Genomic DNA, 18,439 nt, shown 5'->3' on the forward strand with positions numbered 1-18,439 from the left:
CAGATTTCATCAGTTCTAAGGCGTACCTTTTCACATTTTAACATCTTGGAGATTGAAATTCATCTTGCCATTGATAGTGTGTTACTTACGATAATAAACAGCATTGTTTTTATTTTTTTTTAATGGTCTATAAAATAATGGTATCTTTTTTAAAAAAATTATGGTATCTTAAATTCAATAAAACAGGGGTGCCTGGGTGGCTCAGTGGGTTAAGCCTCTGCCTTCAGCTCAGGTCATGATCCCAGGTTCCTGGGATCGAGCCCCATATCCGGCTTTCTGCTCAGCAGGGAGCCTGCTTCCTCCTCTCTCTCTGCCTGCCTCTCTGCCTGCTTGTGATCTCCCTCCCTCTGTCAAATAAATAAATAAAATCTTTCAAAAAAAAATTCAATAAAACACAGTAGATTGGTGTGCAGTCATATCTTTTCCAGATATTTATCCTACAGGCCTGGAGACTCTTAAAATGTTTGGGAAACATTCTATAATGGAATATCAGTGCTTTAATTTGTTGATACAGTTTTAAGTTGTGTCATCCTAAATCATCCTATCTTCTGCATGTTGGGCACAGGCATGGAGGTGGACTTCAGACTCATTCTGTTGATTAATGTAGTAGTTACAGCTCACTGTAAAGGGAGGTACAAGCTGATAGCGCCTTCATGTTAATGATGACTTTTTAAAAAATTTAAATTTAGGGGCACCTGGGTGGCTCAGTGGGTTAAGCCGCTGCCTTCAGCTCAGCTCTTGATCTCAGGGTCCTGGGATCGAGCCCCGCATCGGGCTCTTTGCTCATCGGGGAGCCTGCTTCCTCCTTTCTCTCTGCCTGCCTCTCTGCCTGCTTGTGATCTCTCTCTGTCAAATGAATAAATAAAATCTTAAAAAAAAAAAAATTTAAATTTAACACTGTGAACCTGCTGTCGGTGAGTCCCAATTTATAATCTGTAAGAACAGAAAGGTTTCTGGGCTGAGCAAAGGCATAGAGATCCCTGGGTGACTCAGGTGGTAGAGCATGAAGCTCTTGATCTCAGGGTCCTGAGTTCAAGCCCCATGTTGGGAATAGAGATTACTTTTAAAAAATTAAAAAGAAAAAAGGCAGTGACTACATGAGAAAAGACAAAAATGCTGAAGACAAAGGTACTGAGTTGGTCATGATCTCTGTAGGGCTTTTGCCTGTTTGACAACTGTAAGACAGAACATGTACAAATGGCATTTCATCCTTGTTTGAGAAATCAGGGTAAACTTTATCTCCTTGGTTAACGATCCAAACTTGAAATTAATAGGGAAAAAGTATGCAAATGAATTTACATATCTCAAGCTCTGTAGAACTGAAGAGGAAAGCTCTACATGCAGTAACAACAGAGAAATCACAGTAAAGGATTCAGGTCCCTAATGTGTTTAAAGCAAGATAGGTTCCTTATCTTTGTTTCAATACAATAATGCCTTATGAACTTTCATTTCCCAAAGTCAGTATCTGTCCAAATATTTGAATCTCAAAGGGAGATATTCACTGCTAGTGTCTTGAAATAGTTTAGGGCGGTGACTACCAAACAAAGAGCACAATGAATCTAGAGTGAAAGTAGTTTTTATTCTAGGACCTTTATTTATTTTTTAAGATGTTATTTATTTATTTGAGAGAGAGAATGTGTGTGTGGGCAAGAGAGACAGAGAGCTAGAGAGCACAAGCACAAGCAGGGAGGAAGGGCAGAGAGGGAGGGAGAAGCAGAGACTCCCTGCTGATCAGGGAGCTTGCGGTGGGGCTGGATCCCAGAACCCTGGGATATTGACCTGAGCTGAAGGCAGGCGCTTAATTGACTGAGGCACCTAGGTGCCCTATTCTAGGACTTCTAAAATTTCATGTTTTGTTTTTTTTTTCAAAATATGATCACAGTGTAACTAATTTGTTAAAATCCAGACCCAGGAAAGTATAGAAATATGACCTATAATATGTATTACAAAGACATTTGATTTTTTTTTTAATTTTTAAAAATTTTATTTTTAAAAAATTTTTAAACATTTTTCTTCTTTCTGCCAATTAGTTTTTATAAATTTAACTCGAAAGAAATGTGAAGACTATATAAACTCATGCATAGAAACCAGGGCCAAAATTTTGTTCTTTCCATATTTCCAATAACTTTCAACATTACTTTCATATAATTGTACATCTTAACTCATCAAGTTAATTTCCTGACACTCAGGATTTTAAGTATTGTGTTTGGTGTTTGATCAGCCATTTAAGACCTCTGAGTGGTCCTGGTCACACCTGTTTTATTTTGGCTTCAACTTTTTTATTTGTTTCAGCTTAAATGCTATTCAAACATCCTTTGAGATTTCAGTGGTTTATCATTCTCTCCCACATTTTGTGGGCTTAGATATTACACTGGAGTTGTTTTGTAAATATATACGTGTATGTATGTGTATGTATACCTATTTGTATACTATATATGTGTGTATATATATATTTTTAAGGGTAATTGACATTTGAATTAATGTACATAATTAAAATCAAGTTTTCTATCTCCTTTCCTTTTGTAATTCTAAAATAAAAAGTTATTTATTAACTTTTTTTTAAGTTTGGAGGTAAGAAGATGGAAATTGAAAAAGAGAAATAAAAAGAATATGAAAAAGAAAATTTGGGCTGACTTTTTCAGAAAGAGCTAAAGATGGGTATCTAAAATATTACTATTTATTTGTCCATTTTTTCTTAGTTCCTTTTAACTTTCTTTTATATTCCTTTGAATTCAGACTATGAAAAAGAAAATCTCAATTCTTTAGAATGGTGGTTGTACATCATACAATTCCCAGTAGACATTGATATTCTAGAGATGAAAATCATTGAAAGACTACTGAATTCAATAATACTTTAAATTAGTGTGGAAGAAAGGAAAGGAGTTTTTTTCTTTTTTTTTTTTAGGTGATGATGTGATAATCATATTTGGTTTTGTAATACATATTAAAGCATAAAGTTTTTAAAACACAGATAAGTAGGGGCACCTGGGTGGCTCAGTGGGGTAAAGCCTCTGCCTTCGGCTCAGGTCATGATCTCTCAGGGTCCTGGGATCAAGCCCCGCATTGGGCTCTCTGCTCAGTAGAGAGCCTGCTTCCTCCTTCATCTCTCTCTGCCTGCCTCTCTGCCTACTTGTGATCTCTGTCAAATAAATAAATAAAATCTTTAAAAACATAAAAATAAATAAAACGCAGATGAGTAAAAATAAGAAAATGAAAAATACCTGTAATACTTAAAATATCACTGTTAATATTCTGAAGTATTATCTCCAGTCTTTTTTCTATGCTTGTATAGACATATATATAAAACAAAATAATATTATATTATTTTTGATGCTCTATAGTTAGTTCTTAACATATTTTGAACATTAAATGTCTTCTACAGAATTTAGTAGATATGTCATTGCTTAATTAATTTGTTCTCTACTGCTGAACAATTGTGGCTGTGTCTTAGCTTTTGATTCCTTAAGATACCACAGCATTAACAATTTTTGCTATTAAAACTTTGCTCTCTATAACTATGCTCTTATGGTAAATAAATGGGAATAGAATTCCTTGTTCAAGTGGAAATATATTTAAGTCTGTAAAACATTGTGAGATTGTTCTCCAGAGGTAATATATGAGTGTATATTCCTACTAACAGTGTATTAGAATGTAATTTCCCTGAACTGCATAATACTGGATATTATTATTATTATTATTATTATTATTTTATCTTGTTTCATTTCATTTCATTTCACTTAATTTTATTATTAGAGGCTGAGTGGGCAGGGTAGGGAGAAGGGGCAGAGGGACAGGGAAAAAAAGAGATTCTTAAGCAGGCTCCACGCACAGTGGGAACCCAAATCAGGGCCTGATCTCACAATCCTGAGATCATGACTTGAGCTGAAATCAAGAGTCAGACACTTAACTGACTGAGCCAACCAGGCATCCCTGGATATTATTATATTAGAAACAATCTTTGATTATCTTATGGGGGGAAAAAAACCTTGATACCTAATTGTTGTGTTATGTTATACTTCTTGGATTGCAGATGAGACTGAACATTGAAAAACTATGTCCAGGGGGCGCCTGGGTGGCTCAGTGAGTTAAGCCTCTGCCTTCGGCTCAGGTCATGATCCTGGGGTCCTGTGATTGAGTCCCACATCGAGCTCTCTGTTTGGTGGGGAGCCTGCCTCCCCCTCTGTGTCTGCCTGTTTCTCTGACTACTTGTGATCTCTCTATCAAATATATTTAAAAAAAAAAAAAAAAGAAAGAAAGAAAGAAAAAAAGAAAAACTGTGTCCAGTAGCCATTTGTATTACTTCTTTTTGATTTTCCCTTCCATGGCCTAACCTATACCATTTTTCTACTGAAGTGTTTATCAATGTTGTTGCTGATTTCTATGAACTCTTAATGTATTAAGGGTATTAATTCTTTACCTCCATTTCAAATGTTTTTTCCCAGTTTGTCGTGTATTTTCCATAATATTTATGGTGTTATGATCTATTTTTACTCACAGAAGTCTTAAAATATTACATAGAAAATCTATCACACTTTTATTTCTTTCTTAGGTATAATGTTTAGGAAGGCTTTATCCACTCTAAGATTGTATTATCAAAGTTTCCTTCCAAGTTTTTCTTCTTTTTATAATGTAAACTTTAATCTTCTTGAAATGTATTTGCCTACTTTGAGGGTCTATATTTATTTCCAAATTCCCAGTTCCATTATTAACATTTTAAATGATATTTTTTAAATCAGAAATTATCTTTTTAAATAATGAAATACTTCAAATGTCTCTTAGTCGTATTGGAGACTTTATAAGGAGGGTGTGGAAAAATAGAGGGTAGTAAGATTTATCTTTGTGCTTTATAAAGAAAATGACAGGACTAGGAAAAATAGATGAGAGAGGCATTGGTAGAGATATACTAATTGTGTTTATTTGGAAGACCTTCAAGGGCAGAGGAAGCTTTGCTGTGAAAAAATTAATGTGCTCATAGCAGCAGCTCTTTTGTTAGAAACAGTGTAGTAGTCAAGTGGGTAAGGTGAATAGGGACAGGAAAAAAAACAAGAATTCCAGAGGCATTCAGTGAAAACGGTGGGATTCCTAACAAAGGCTCACATAATTGGAAAAAGGAAAAGGGAGGGGTTGATATTAAAGACCATGACTGATAGCAAGCTAGTGCCCCACCATGAGAAAAGGAAGTGATGCTGAGCTGGAATCCAAAGAGAATGACCAAGAGCTCAGTTTTGACCATGCTATCTTTCTATGGCAAAAATGTTTCTATATATGGCCTCATGTGAAGAATTCTTGAATAGTGAATATTATTCCTGTATGATACTGTGGTTTTTAAAGTTGTGAAAATAAGAGGGGTGAAAACAATAGAGTATTATACATTGTGACCGCAAACTAAGAAACATTTTTTTAAGCAACTGCAATGTGAAAGGCACTGTGCTTTGGGAGAAATGGCTGCCTTGCCTAAAGACAATGTAATTGGGTAAATACCTATAAAAATAACTATAGTTTTGGCAAAATATGTTAAACACAATAAGAGAGTTATAAACAAAAGTGCTAAAGGATGCTTGGGCTGGGGAGAAATTTTTACTCGGTTGTTAGGTTAGGTTTTATTTAATGGTATCTTTTATGATATAATGTTTAACAATTATATTGAGTCATTGTACCTCACCCAAGGACAAACATAATATGTTATTTTAACTTTAGAGGAAGTTTCATCAGAGTCCTCTATAAAACTCCAAAATTTAAGAGCTGCGGACAATCATAGAAATCATGTAGGCCAACTCCCATCATGATGAGAGTATGTTAATCTCTGGTGATGTTTTCTCATTGTACCACACACCACTAATCAAATATCTGATGGCACCTGAATACTTCCAGTACTTAATACTTGCTTATTTCATTGCCACAGTCTCAATTGCTGTAATTTCAGAGATATTTATTACATTCTTTTTTTTTTTTTCAATTTAGAAAAATCTCAGCTGTGAAATGTCTAGGGTATAGAGGATTATACTTAATATTAGTTTTACTTTCCAATTAACGAGGAATGAGCAGATTTTCTTTTCTTTTTACCAACTTAATGTTTAGCAATTTTTTCTAAAACCTATTTTAAAATCAAACAAAGTTGTACCATCTTAATAAGTAATTAATAGGTTACAGGTATTGAATCTCCCTTTGAATAAAGATGCTATTGTGAGATTATGAAGATTTTTTAAAATTTTTTGTTATGTTGATTTGTGACAAGGATTGATAATTAGATGCTTGACACTAGGACAGAGGCTGGAAAATCTCCCTATCTCTCTCTTTTAATCCAAACATCTAATATCAGTTTATTTTCATAGGTTCTGCCATTTCCCTTTAAGTTAAAAAGCAAAAATAATACTCTGCTTTTATGCTCGGTTCTTTCTTCAAATATTATGGTTAACCTAGGTTAGGGGAAAATATTTTATAATGTCTCTCTTATTCCCTGCCCCCAATAATATTCTTGTTTGTCCTATTAATGTACAGACACTATGGGTCAAATTGACACAGTCTGCACCACACCACTCTTATTTCAGACACTCAAGCCTGAATTCTACGAGTTGTTAATGTCTAATGGATATGAAGACACTTGTGAGGACGAAAACAATTTGATCACTTGGTGTTGGGAAGAGCTCAAAGAAGCATTCCCAGTGTTGTTCAGACTATAACAATTCAACCATTGATATTTCCAGAATTTTTGTGTTCATATTTTTACCACCAAATCTAGAAGAGAAATAAGGAGGTCATCGGAGGGTCAAATACAATGGGAAAAGTGAAGGTGAAGGAAGCTGTATGTCTTAAACTGAATAGAGGAATAAAGAAAATGCAGTGGCAAAATTTGCCAAACTATTTAAATAACTCGGGTGTGATTTAATCCTTTCGAGAGACATGGGAAGGGATGATTTGGTGAGCAATAAAGATGCAACAGGGACTGAAATCAGAGTTCGAGTCAGAAGGGAAACTGGGAGGGTGGTTAATACTTTTACTTTCATACACTCCAAATTAAATGCTAGACTGATAGATCTAGACTAAGAGACGTTTGGCAATAAAAAAGAGGGCAAAGAATAAAAAAGCAGAGGTGGACCTGACCTCGTCCAGCAAAGAACAGCAACACCTCCTGAATCACTGCTGTTACTCTGGGCACCTGTGTTTAATTTGAAGGTCTCCATCCCTCTTACATTATGAGACCTAATGAGATCATGGCTGGAGGTGGTATGACTGGACTTTTTGTGGCTGAGTTGTACACATTTCTGTTTTATCCCCTAATCTTGGTGATGAAATCACTGTTGCGAATTGAATCAGAGTTTCACTATGGCTGGCATGCAAGTTATTATTCTCAGTACACATTTTCCTCTTTACCAAAAATGGTACTAACAACTTGGGATCATGTTCATCTGTGGAAAACAAAATGAAAAGAATATGAAAATCCTTTAAATCTCCTCAGGAAAATGACTTAGAAAAACAACATTAACATCAGATTCTCAGGATTAAATCATCATTCTTTAAGTGAATTTTAGGTTGAAAATTTTCAGTTTTTGGAAAGATATATTCTAACTTTGAGAAACTGGTTAATTACAATATTTTTAAAAGCTGTAACTAAAGATAATACAAATAATAGTGAATAAAGACCATTGTTGCATATTTGGCTAACTAAGGCTCAAATATAGAACCTAGTACTCTGACATCAATGAGGTGTTATCTCCTATACACAAAACTTGGCACAATTAACTAAGCTCACAGAAATCGTGAGAAATTTGTTCTTAAGCTTTCATACTCTTCTGTCTGAAGAGTCTCTTACCTAAGAGTTGAACATATCCACTGAGGATAGTTGCAAAATCTATAATCACAGATTGAAGAAAATGACTTGTGACCTCATGCTTGTGACCTAGATCCTACTAGTTAGCAGAGTTAAGAATGAAATTCAGTGGAGGCAGTAACTGCTGGGGGATCTAGTCCTAGTTTCAACACTGCTCTTTTCATGATTTTGGAGAACCATTTTCCTCACACTACTCTGACTTCCTCTTCTATAAAACAAAGTACAAAACCTTGAATATAGTTGGCATTCAGCATATATTTATGAAATTAAATACAATATTATAGCTATCAGGATTCTGGTTGGAAATAACACAACTTTGACTTCAGCTACTTTTTGCACAGAAGAGGGTTTGTTGGTTTATTTAACAAAGCTGAGGGAAGGGCAATGGTGGCTGTCATTTAAGGAAGGGCTCCAGGACCCAAATACCATCAGGGCTGTCTAGTTCCTCTGCATTCTTTCACCTCAGCTTATTCCACTGGCAGGCCACATGGCCGCCAGCAGCTCTTACATCTTAATGCTCTTTTGTGACAAAAAGGGAAAGACCCCTTTACTCTAGTATAGATAGAAAATTTTAAAGCCAAATTCTCATTGGTCTGATTTGTATCTTGATTCACACCTTTTGACCAAATAATGTCCCTCAGAGAGTGAGTTCTGCAGATGTTTTACGTACATACACACATGCACACACATATACACACACTGAAATTACATATATGTGAAAGTTCAGTGATGACTTTAGGGAAAAAGAGTGGTTCACCTATAAACGTGAAACGTGTTCCTTTTGTTTTCAGTTTCGCACACTAGCTGCATAGAAGCTGTTTTCAGGAGTACAGGGATCAAAACAAGGGACCTCCATGTTTTCACAAAGCTGGCTCAGGCTCTTCTCCTTGTGCAGGTGTTTAAAGACTCCTACATCTTCAGGATGGACACCTGGGCTCTCTCTGCCCCATTAGCATAGTAAAGGCTTTCTATCTTATGCAGAGCCTGACATGCATTTCTGAAAAACAAACAAACAAACAAAAAAGCAAATTCCTAGCTCCTTTAATGTGGTTTTAGCACAAAATCCTCGATTGCAGGAGAACCTGCCTCAATGTGATAATAAATAAAGCTTCTGCCGCTTTTTTGTTGGATGTCAGACACAATGTTAGACGCTTTCAGTGGTGTGCTAAAACAAGATACTACTGACTCCAGAAATCCCGTTATGAGCAGATCTTCTCTTGATACATTCAGCATGGCAAGGATGTAGGTTGAAACTGATGATGGGCATTCACATCACAAAATTGGCAAATGGAACAAATCAAGACCGCTGCCCTCCCATACAGACTTGATTGTTAAACTCTGACCTAGCACATAACTGGAAGCCTCATATTTATTACTTTACTTAATCCTCATCACAGTCTCATGATGTATATTATCTTCATTTTAAAAATTAATTTAGAAAAGGGGAGATATCAGTGTGGTTAAGAGCATACATTGCATTACTTGTTTGGACCTAACTTCTGTCTGCTTCAAAGCCCACACACTACACTCGGAAGGCAGCTGACCATGTGTTATCTTTTCCTTAGCAGCCCTTCCATTTGTCATTTCTCATATCAACCAACACTGAAATGTCAGCTCTTTTAGGAAGAGAATGTAATCCATTGACAAAAGTGCTTTCACTCAGCTAAAAATCTCTGGCTACACTGAGGAAATGTTCTTCTGTGTTTCTTCCACTTCTTGCTGCAGGTGGTTCATTGGGGATTGGTTGGAGTGTAGCAAGACTTGTGACGGTGGAATGCGCACCAGGGCAGTGCTCTGCATCAGGAAGATTGGACCTTCTGAGGAGGAGACACTGGACTACAGCGGTTGTTTAACACACCGGCCTATTGAAAAAGAGCCCTGCAACAACCAGTCTTGTCCACCTCAGTGGGTGGCTTTGGACTGGTCAGAAGTAAGGAAACATGAGGCTATATATTTTGAGATCCAAAGCATTTAATACTAAGGACACCTAACCATGTGAACACCTTAGAACTTAACAAGTAGAGACTCCTTAACAGTAAATTTGGTCCTGTTACATTTTATTGCTGCTTGTCAGGAAGTAAGGGGTTTTTTTTGGGGGGGGGGGGCATGGTTAAGGAAATCAATGAAAAACTAGACATCAATGTGATTAAAAATAAACCCAAAGTGAATTTGAAAGAATATAATAGTGAGTACTCACATAAGTGACTTTTCTCCTTCTTTGCTATTCTTCTTTTTCTTCTTTGCTCTTCTTGAGCAGCAAAATAAGCTCAGAATTAGTGATAGATCTTTTCTCCCCATATAATGTATCCTAACTACATAATCCATACATACGAATATTTATCAATTTTTAATCACTTACCATGTATCTAAATATGTTTTAATTGCTTCTGTTGCATCTGGGGAAGAAACATGGATTTGAGGGTTATAATATGCCAAAAAGTCAAATTCAGATTTTATCATTACCTCTGCTTATATGATCGGAGAGGGAGACCTAAGATAATGGTTTTCCAGCATACATGTGTATAAAAGAGCCTAAAACAATCCAAAGGACTCAGAAAAATGGTCTTATGAAAAATAAGGTAAGAGGTAGAGTTAATTCTTGACTCCTCATTCTGCACGAGACATAAACATATAAACACCATGCCATTCTCTACATTTCCCAAAGAAGAGTTGAATTCTTCTGTAGTGTTGGTTAATACTAAAAAGAATGAGTACCTGGCTATGTAACTAAAGGTCATTCTTCCAATTTAGCCAAACAGGATGCATTTCCTGCTGGAAACATTGTGGCACTTGCTTTGGGTATTTCCTATAGACCTCATAAGTTTGTTAAAATAATAATAATAATTAATAAATAAATAAACAAACAAACAGAAAACATACATTATTCTTTAGGAACCCCCAGAAGTAACTTTTCCCTTCTGAATCTTACTTCTAGAGTGGCCTTATTTTACTAGAGGCATGGGCCTAAAAGAGGGACTGTGTTTAAGATGGTACATGGAAAGGGGAGTCTCTGACCCATTGTGGTTATCTATGGAATCTGTGGTGGGAGTTGGGAGTGTTCTCCCAAGTTTCCTGGCCAAACTCCAGCTCCAGTAATTACATCTGCCTACTTAACTTTTGTGTTTCATTCAAATGCAGAGATATGCTTGGTATTATTCACTGAGTGGTTATGGAAAACAGTATGAAATTTCTGTTCCTTAAAAGTGGGTTTCCTTAAATTGATTTTTTTTAAAGGTTTTGTTTATTTATTTATTGAGAGAGGGAGAGCACAAGAAGGGGGAGGGTCGGAGGGAGAAGCAGACTCCCTGCTGAGCAGGGAGCCCAATGTGGGACTTGATCCTGGGATTCTGGGATCATAACCCAAGCCAAAGGCATTTGTTTAACCAACTGAGCCACAAAGGTGCTCCTCCTAAATTGATTTGAAAGATAAAACCTACTGATAAAGAATAGACATTCTACAGAGTTATACATAAATTGGTAGTTTTACCTGAAATTCAGTGCCTAAGACCCTCTAGAAGTTCACAAGTAGCTATTGAGAATGATGACATATTTGTTATTAGAAAACCATAGAGGAAGACATGACTTTTGTCTTCAACAGTTTTAAGGTTTCAGGTCAAGTCCCTACTTATAATTTAGTGCTAAATAAGCACACTAGAATGGTCACTACAAATAACACAAAGGAATCCTGTAAACTTGGGAAAGTAAATATCCATGAAACAACTAGAGAGGGCACCTGGGTGACTCAGTGGGTTAAAGCCTCTGCCTTCAGCTCAGGTCATGGTTCCAGGGCCCTGGGATCGAGCCCCACATCAGGCTCTCTGCTCAGCAGGGAGTCTGCTTCCCCCTCTTTCTCTGCCTGCCTCTCTGCCTACTTGTGATCTGTCTCTGTCAAATAAATAAATAAAATCTTAAAAAAAAAGAACAACTAGAGAATAATATAAGATAGTGTTTAATGGGGTGCCTGGGTGGCTCAGTGGGTTAAGCCGCTGCCTTTGGCTCGGGTCATGATCTCAGGGTCCTGGGATCGAGTCCCGCATCGGGCTCTCTGCTCAGCAGGGAGCCTGCTTCCCTCTCTCTCTCAGCCTGCCTCTCCGTCTACTTGTGATTTCTCTCTGTCAAATAAACAAATAAAATCTTAAAAAAAAAGATAGTGTTTAATAAATGAGGTAGAAATGTATAAGTGGTATAGAAATTTAGAGCTGAGAAGGTCAGAATAGACTGAGGTAGGATCAGAAAGCTTTTTAGGTGATGGGAATTAAAGTGAATATTGAAATACAGGATATGAAATAGGGAAGAGATTAGAGAAACTGGAGAAGATATTCCTGATGTCAGGATAAAGTTATTTATTCAGTTACTTATTCAGAAAATATTCCTGAAACAACTAAGTAGAAACACAAAGATTTTGTGGTCCAAGTAAAAAGGATTGAATACAGAAACTTATACATCACCTTTCTACCCAAAGTGGAAAAAAGTAGTTAAGTTCATAAGCAGACACAAGAAGAAATTTCTGCAAACCATGAAAACACTAAAATCACACGCACAGATTTCACGTTGATCTCTTGATCTACACTTTTCTATATCAGTATATTTTTATTTTAACATAAAACAAATATAATCACCTTGAGAAATGGCATATGTATAGTTATTGTTATTTCCATTTCAAATACCATTTTAAAGTTTTCTTCTGAAATCAACTTCATATAGGTTGTAATTGCCCTGCTCTTCGAATTTTGATTCTCTCTTGTTTGTTTGTTTTTAGAGAGAGCACATGTAAGCAAGCAGTGGGGCGGGGAAGGACAGAGGGACAGGGAGAGAGAGAATTGGAAGCAGGCTCCACACCTAGCCCAGAGCCCTACGTGACGCTCCATCTCAGGACCCTGAGATCATAGCCTGAGCCAGAATCAAGATGCTTAACCAACTAAGCCACCTGGGTGCCCCTAGAATTTTGATTCTTACCTATCCATTCTTCGAGGTGACTTGCTCAAATAGGTCTGAGAGGCTCTTAAGCACTCCTGGAGTCTGCCTGAAGAATAGCATGAATAAGTTAGGTGGGCTTTTAATCACATTTCTGCTACCTTCTTTAAGGTAGCTAAGTCAGGGGCTCCTGAGTGGCTCAGTTGGTTAAGCACCTGACTCTTGATGTGGGTTGAGGTCATGATCTCAGGGCTCTGAGATCAAGCCTGTGTGGGCTCTGCCATAAGCACGAAGCCTGCTTAAGATTTTCTTTTTCTCGGGGCGCCTGGGTGAGTCAGTGGGTTAAGCCACTGCCTTCGCCTCAGGTCATGATCTCAGGGTCCTGGAATTGAGCCCCACATTGGGCTCTGTGCTTGGCAGGGAGCCTGCCTCCCCCTCTCTCTCTGCCTGACTCTCTGCCTACTTGTGAGCTCTGTCTCTCTGTCAAACAAATAAATGAAATCTTTAAAAAAGAAAAAATTTTTTTTTCTCTCTCTCCCTGTGCCCCTCCTGCCACCCACCTCAACCCCCACAGCTGCTCATGTACATGCGCTCAAAAACAATAAAATATATAAAGATTTTTTAAAACTAATTAGAAAGAAAAAGATCGCTAAGTCAAAGCTTAGGAGAAAGAGGTAGTGCAGAGGATGTGGTATGCACATGTTGGGACTACTGTTTCAAGGGAAGTTTTGGTGGCTGCTGTTGTCTCTCCACAGACAACCTGAGAAAACTGTAGGGGTAGGCATAGGTCAAGAAATGCTGCCATTATCATCTCAAAGATTCTAGTTGAACACTGTCTGTACCATCATCTTTATTCTTTGGATCTTCCTCAGGAAAAAAGACCTAAGCTTTATGCCATATAGGATTTCCTATTTATTTTCCAAAGGAGTGGTCCACTCTCACACTTCCATTTCCTTACTGTACTAGGATGGCCACTTCTTCCCTAGATGGATTAAAAACAAACGAAAGTAAGTAATATTAAGTGAAATAAATGTCTGAGTAGCTATGGAGACCAAAGTGAGAACAAGGAGCCTATTCTACCTAAAGGAACAGAATACCTCCCACTAATGAAAAGAGGAGGTCCTAGCAGCAGAGCAGGGCATATTCTATCTGTTTTAGTTAACTGCTACAAATATTTCACACAATATTCTTTTGACACGCCCCTGGAAACTTCCCTCTTTTTTCAGCCCCTTCCCCACTTCCAACTATCAGCTGTCTGAGCTGTGCTAATCACAAGGGAGAGGTTCAACTGGTGAAAACATGTTGCAGCAAGAGGAATGTACCCTTTGACCTTTTCCTTTTCTTTGCCAGCGCTCTAATATAAAATTTCCATTGTTCCAAAGCCAGGAACCATTTTTCGTTTTCCCCATCAGTGAAACCCACCCGGTGTTTATGGCAAAAGAAAAAAAAAAAAAAAAGCCAAATTACCTTGGTGGAAAATGGCTCTTCAGCAATCTTTTGTGAAACTAATGAAGGCACGGCTTTCCCATTTCCTATAATCTAGCTTCACTCTTGGGATCACCCATGCTATGTTGGACTTAAATGGTTTTCTCTTTTTGCCCTCTCTTGGCAAATAACTTTTAAAAGCATTGCTGCATTCTGTGGATGGGCTCCAACAATCCTAAGCCATTCTTTTGATGTATTGGAATAGTTTCTTTTGACTCCCACAGAGCAACCATTGAAAAAGATCTGTTTCTTGTACTTACTCTTGGACAAGAGGATAACTGCTGGCATCATATTCAATTGATTTTATAGGATGTACATTCAGGTAGCATTATTTAAGAAGGACCGAGGGGCATGGGGTATTGGAAGGGGTGGAAAGCCTACCTTCAGGGGACTGTGCTTTGTTTTTGAAGAATCGCCTTGCTGATTCTTAGGTTCTACTCTGGTGCTGTAACAAAGTGAATTAAACCTATCTCTCCAGAGAGAACTCAGTCCAACCGCAAAATGGTAATTTCTATCCTTTACATATGAGAGCCAAATTCTTTTCCCTGGTGTGGTTCCAAATACTTTTCTCTACAAAATATGTTTTTTCTTTTTAATCATTGATCATTAAAGCTAAAGCATAAATGCATCTCTCATAAAAATTACCTGAGATGAAATCCTACTGAGATGAAAACACAAAACAAATGGTCTGGTCATATTTTAAATAATTGTGAAATTTTGATTTTATGAATAAATAAGAAAAATAGATATTTACCTGCAATAAAGAAAAGTAGCGAGAAATAATTTACCAAAGAATGGATTCAGGGCTTCTGGGTGGCTCAGTGGGTTAAGCCTCTGCCTTCGGTTCAGGTCATGATCTCAGCATCCCTGGAATCGAGCCCCGCATTGGGCTCTCTGCTCACAAAGGAACCTGCTTCCCCGCTCTCTCTCTGCCTGCTGCTCTGCCTACTTGTGATCTCTCTCTCTGTGTCAAATAAATAAATATAATCTTAAAAAAAAAAAAAAGATGGATTGTCCACTGAAATAGTATCTTCTACACAGCAACCTATAATTTATTGTGAGAATGAATGGAATAGATTTTGGTGTTTATAACTATGCTTTCATCTAAAAAAGTGAATTCTATTACTCAACTCGGGATTCATTATCTAATTGTTACTAATGAATTTTAGTGTATAGAAAAAAAATATGTAAAAATCTACCCTTTATGTGGGCAGAGACCAATGATTATTTCGGAAGAATGCTCTGAAGCATTAATACCTATTAATCATATACCTAATCATGGCTACCTCTTGCTTTTCTAAAATTTCTTATTATTTTATTTTATTTCATTTATTTATTTTTTTAAAAGATTTTATTTTTGGATTTGAGAGAGAGATCACAAGCAGGCAGAGAGGCAGGCAGAGAGGGGGAAGCAAGCTCCCCGCTGAGCAGAGAGCCCGATGCAGGGCTCAATCCCAGGACCCTGGGATCATGACCTGAGCCGAAGGCAGAGGCTTTAACCCACTGAGCCACCCAGGCACCCCAAAAATTTCTTATTTTTTCAGACAGTTAAATAAAACTGAAACTATCAGATGGATAAACATATTTATCAGAAGGCTAGACAGAGGGACCCCTGGGTGGCTCAGTGGGTTAAGCAGCTGCCTTCGGCTCAGGTCATGATCCCAGCGTCCTGGGATCGAGTCCCACATTGGGCTCCTTGCTCGGCGGGGAGCCTGCTTCTCCCTCTGCCTCTGCCTGTGCTCGCTCTCTCCCCCCCTCTCTCTCTCTGATAAATAAATAAAAATCTTAAAAAAAAAAAAAAAAAGAAGGCTAGAGAGATGAAATGTAGGCTGTATAAAACAGAAGGAAGAAATAAAAATAAAATCAAGGTGAGAGACATCTCTGCTTGAACATCTCTGACCTAAGATCAAAATATTTTGCCAGATAGAGTTCTCCTTGGATGAACCTGGTCTAAGTGGCATCCCTAATGCCTTTACTGGGGTTTTTTTGTTCTTTTTTTTTACAAGCAACTGAATTTTATAATCTCCCTTAAGAAGTACAATATTTGCAGAGAGCAGAGGTGAGGCTTTGGCCACAGACATGTAGTATGTGTGGCTAGGTCTGCAGGGGTCAGGGCTGGTGTATTTATTGAATCAGAAACTGGCAGTCAGTCATTCATTATTTTGAGAATCCAGTGGATTATCCCTACTTCCAGTGCAATGGGAAGGAATATCCTCAGCTTATTTAGTGGAGTTGGGCTGTAATTTTCTAAAATTATTTTTTGCCTCAGTAGGGTTGTCATTGTATTCTCAGTTTTGCAAATAATCATATGTTGTCCCACAGAGAGTTTATGTCTCAGTATATTTACCTTTCATAGCTTTGTTCTGGTAGAAACTTGCTATCTGGATTTATCTGTAAATCTTTCTCAATGCTTCAGTTTCTCACCTATAGAGTAGGTGTGAAAATAGTACTTCCTAACGTTTCTGTGAGGATCAGGTAGAGTATGACATGCCAAGTACTCAGAACACGGTCTGGTGCTTAGTAAATATTAGCGTTGCTTTCTCTTTTTATTCTTCTCCCTCTTGATACTAGTGTTACTTGTTTCAGTTTGGTTTTGGTTTCCTGGGAACTTCTAGACCTGAATGAATGAATGGTTTCTCATTGCATTGTCTTGCTCCCCTAACTGTTAGCAGGACTTTGGCGTAGGCTCTTAGCAAAGACTGCTAGATATTATCACATTCTTCAAATAATAACAGAAGCTTCTTGCTACTGGAAAAAGGTATTCAAATAAGAAAAAGCATATGTCTCCAGCTTTTATACACATACATATGCTTTTAAAATGTAAAGGGAGAGGGGAGTGTCACAAGTGTATTTATTAATAAATGTTGCCAATATGGAAAACTAATCATAGCTTAAAATACTAAAATTGAATTTCTTATCTTTCCTATGTATTTTTGCCTATGTCCCTAAAGTCAGAATTCTTCTTCTTCTTTTTTTTTTTTGAAAAGTTTACTGTTTTTAATTGATAAGTTTGATTTTCTGTAACCTTTTTCCAAAACAAAAGAAAAAAGTTGTGTTGATACTAAAAGACTTTTGCTTATTACATGTAGTTTTGATTGACTTCACTTAACCTGGCAGTTCAGGGACCACCCAGCAAGATCTAGGTGTCAACTCTTACTGTTCCATCTGAATTATTCTTCTTTTTGTATCTCAATTTATTTTTTAATAATTAGTTAATACTTCTTATGTATTCCCATGACTTTGTTTCTGCTGCTGAGAGCTATAATGTGGATCACAAGGCCTAAAATTTAGTTCCTCCTCTACCATTTGCTGTTTCACCTTAAATGACTTAAGCTTTCCTTATCTGTAACTGTTCTCAAACATTTGTGTAAGAGCAATGTCTTTGAAAGCGTTTCATGCGTGAGCTGTGAAACTCTAATGAGATATAAGGTAGTAGTGTTATTATTGATGATAATACTAAGCAATAAGAAAGTGACAGAACTATCTTCTAAGGCTTTGGCTTCTAACGCTGGTGGATGGTGGGGAGACTTCGTGCAAAGTCAGGAGGAGTAGACACGAGTGGGGCATGCTCAAGAGACTAGAATCAGGGCTTTATTCATTCTACAGAACACATGCAGGAGATGATTGCATGTCTTGGCTTCTTGAAATATAAAGTATTGGGAGTGTTATGATTACATGAGATAATAAGTGCAAAGCACATAGCATAATGCCTAACATCCAGGAGACAGTGGGAGTTAGTACTGGGTCTGCCATTTAGTAGCTGCAGACTTTCTACCACTTGCTCTTAGACTGTTTCCTCATTTTAAAAACAGAGTAATAATTGTCATCTGACAGGACTTTTGTGAAGACCATGTAAATTATAGCACTTAGCATGACACTTGGTGTATACCATGTTTATTAAATGGTATCTGCTATTATCATCATTATTTTTAGTAGTGGTTAACTAAAGGAAATGACAGCAGCATTGGCATTGTGCGTGGCACTGGGCTAGCCCTGGAGAATACAGCACATTAGTGTGGAGCGATGAGTCTGAAGAGGTAAGCGTAGCCTTCCTATCAGGATATAGTAAGCATATTTAGAATTTGAATTTTTATCTTGTACACAATAGCAAGCCATTGAAGGATTTTTCTGTTTTAATCACAAGAGCATATAATTGGATTTCTCCTTTGGAGAGTGAACTGAGATAAGAGCAAGAAACAGGAGACCTCTTAG

General features: G+C 37.3%; 1 protein-coding gene across 2 annotated transcripts in view; it reads left to right on the top strand.

Moving 5' to 3' along the window:
* The window catches only part of ADAMTS6 (ADAM metallopeptidase with thrombospondin type 1 motif 6), a 294,254-nt gene that overhangs the window by 258,081 nt on the left and 17,734 nt on the right, over window positions 1-18,439 (top strand). Inside the window, exon 22 of one of the 2 annotated variants that reach the window (XM_044268162.1) lies at window positions 9,554-9,758. In XM_044268162.1, the coding sequence (XP_044124097.1) occupies window positions 9,554-9,758 (205 nt within the window). Of the gene's footprint in view, window positions 1-9,553; window positions 9,759-18,439 lie in introns of those variants that run through there. The other variant, XM_044268174.1, reaches the window with a different exon arrangement.

The sequence above is a fragment of the Neovison vison genome, chromosome 1 (assembly GCF_020171115.1).
Source record: "Neovison vison isolate M4711 chromosome 1, ASM_NN_V1, whole genome shotgun sequence".
NCBI classification, from domain to species: Eukaryota; Metazoa; Chordata; class Mammalia; order Carnivora; family Mustelidae; genus Neogale; species Neogale vison.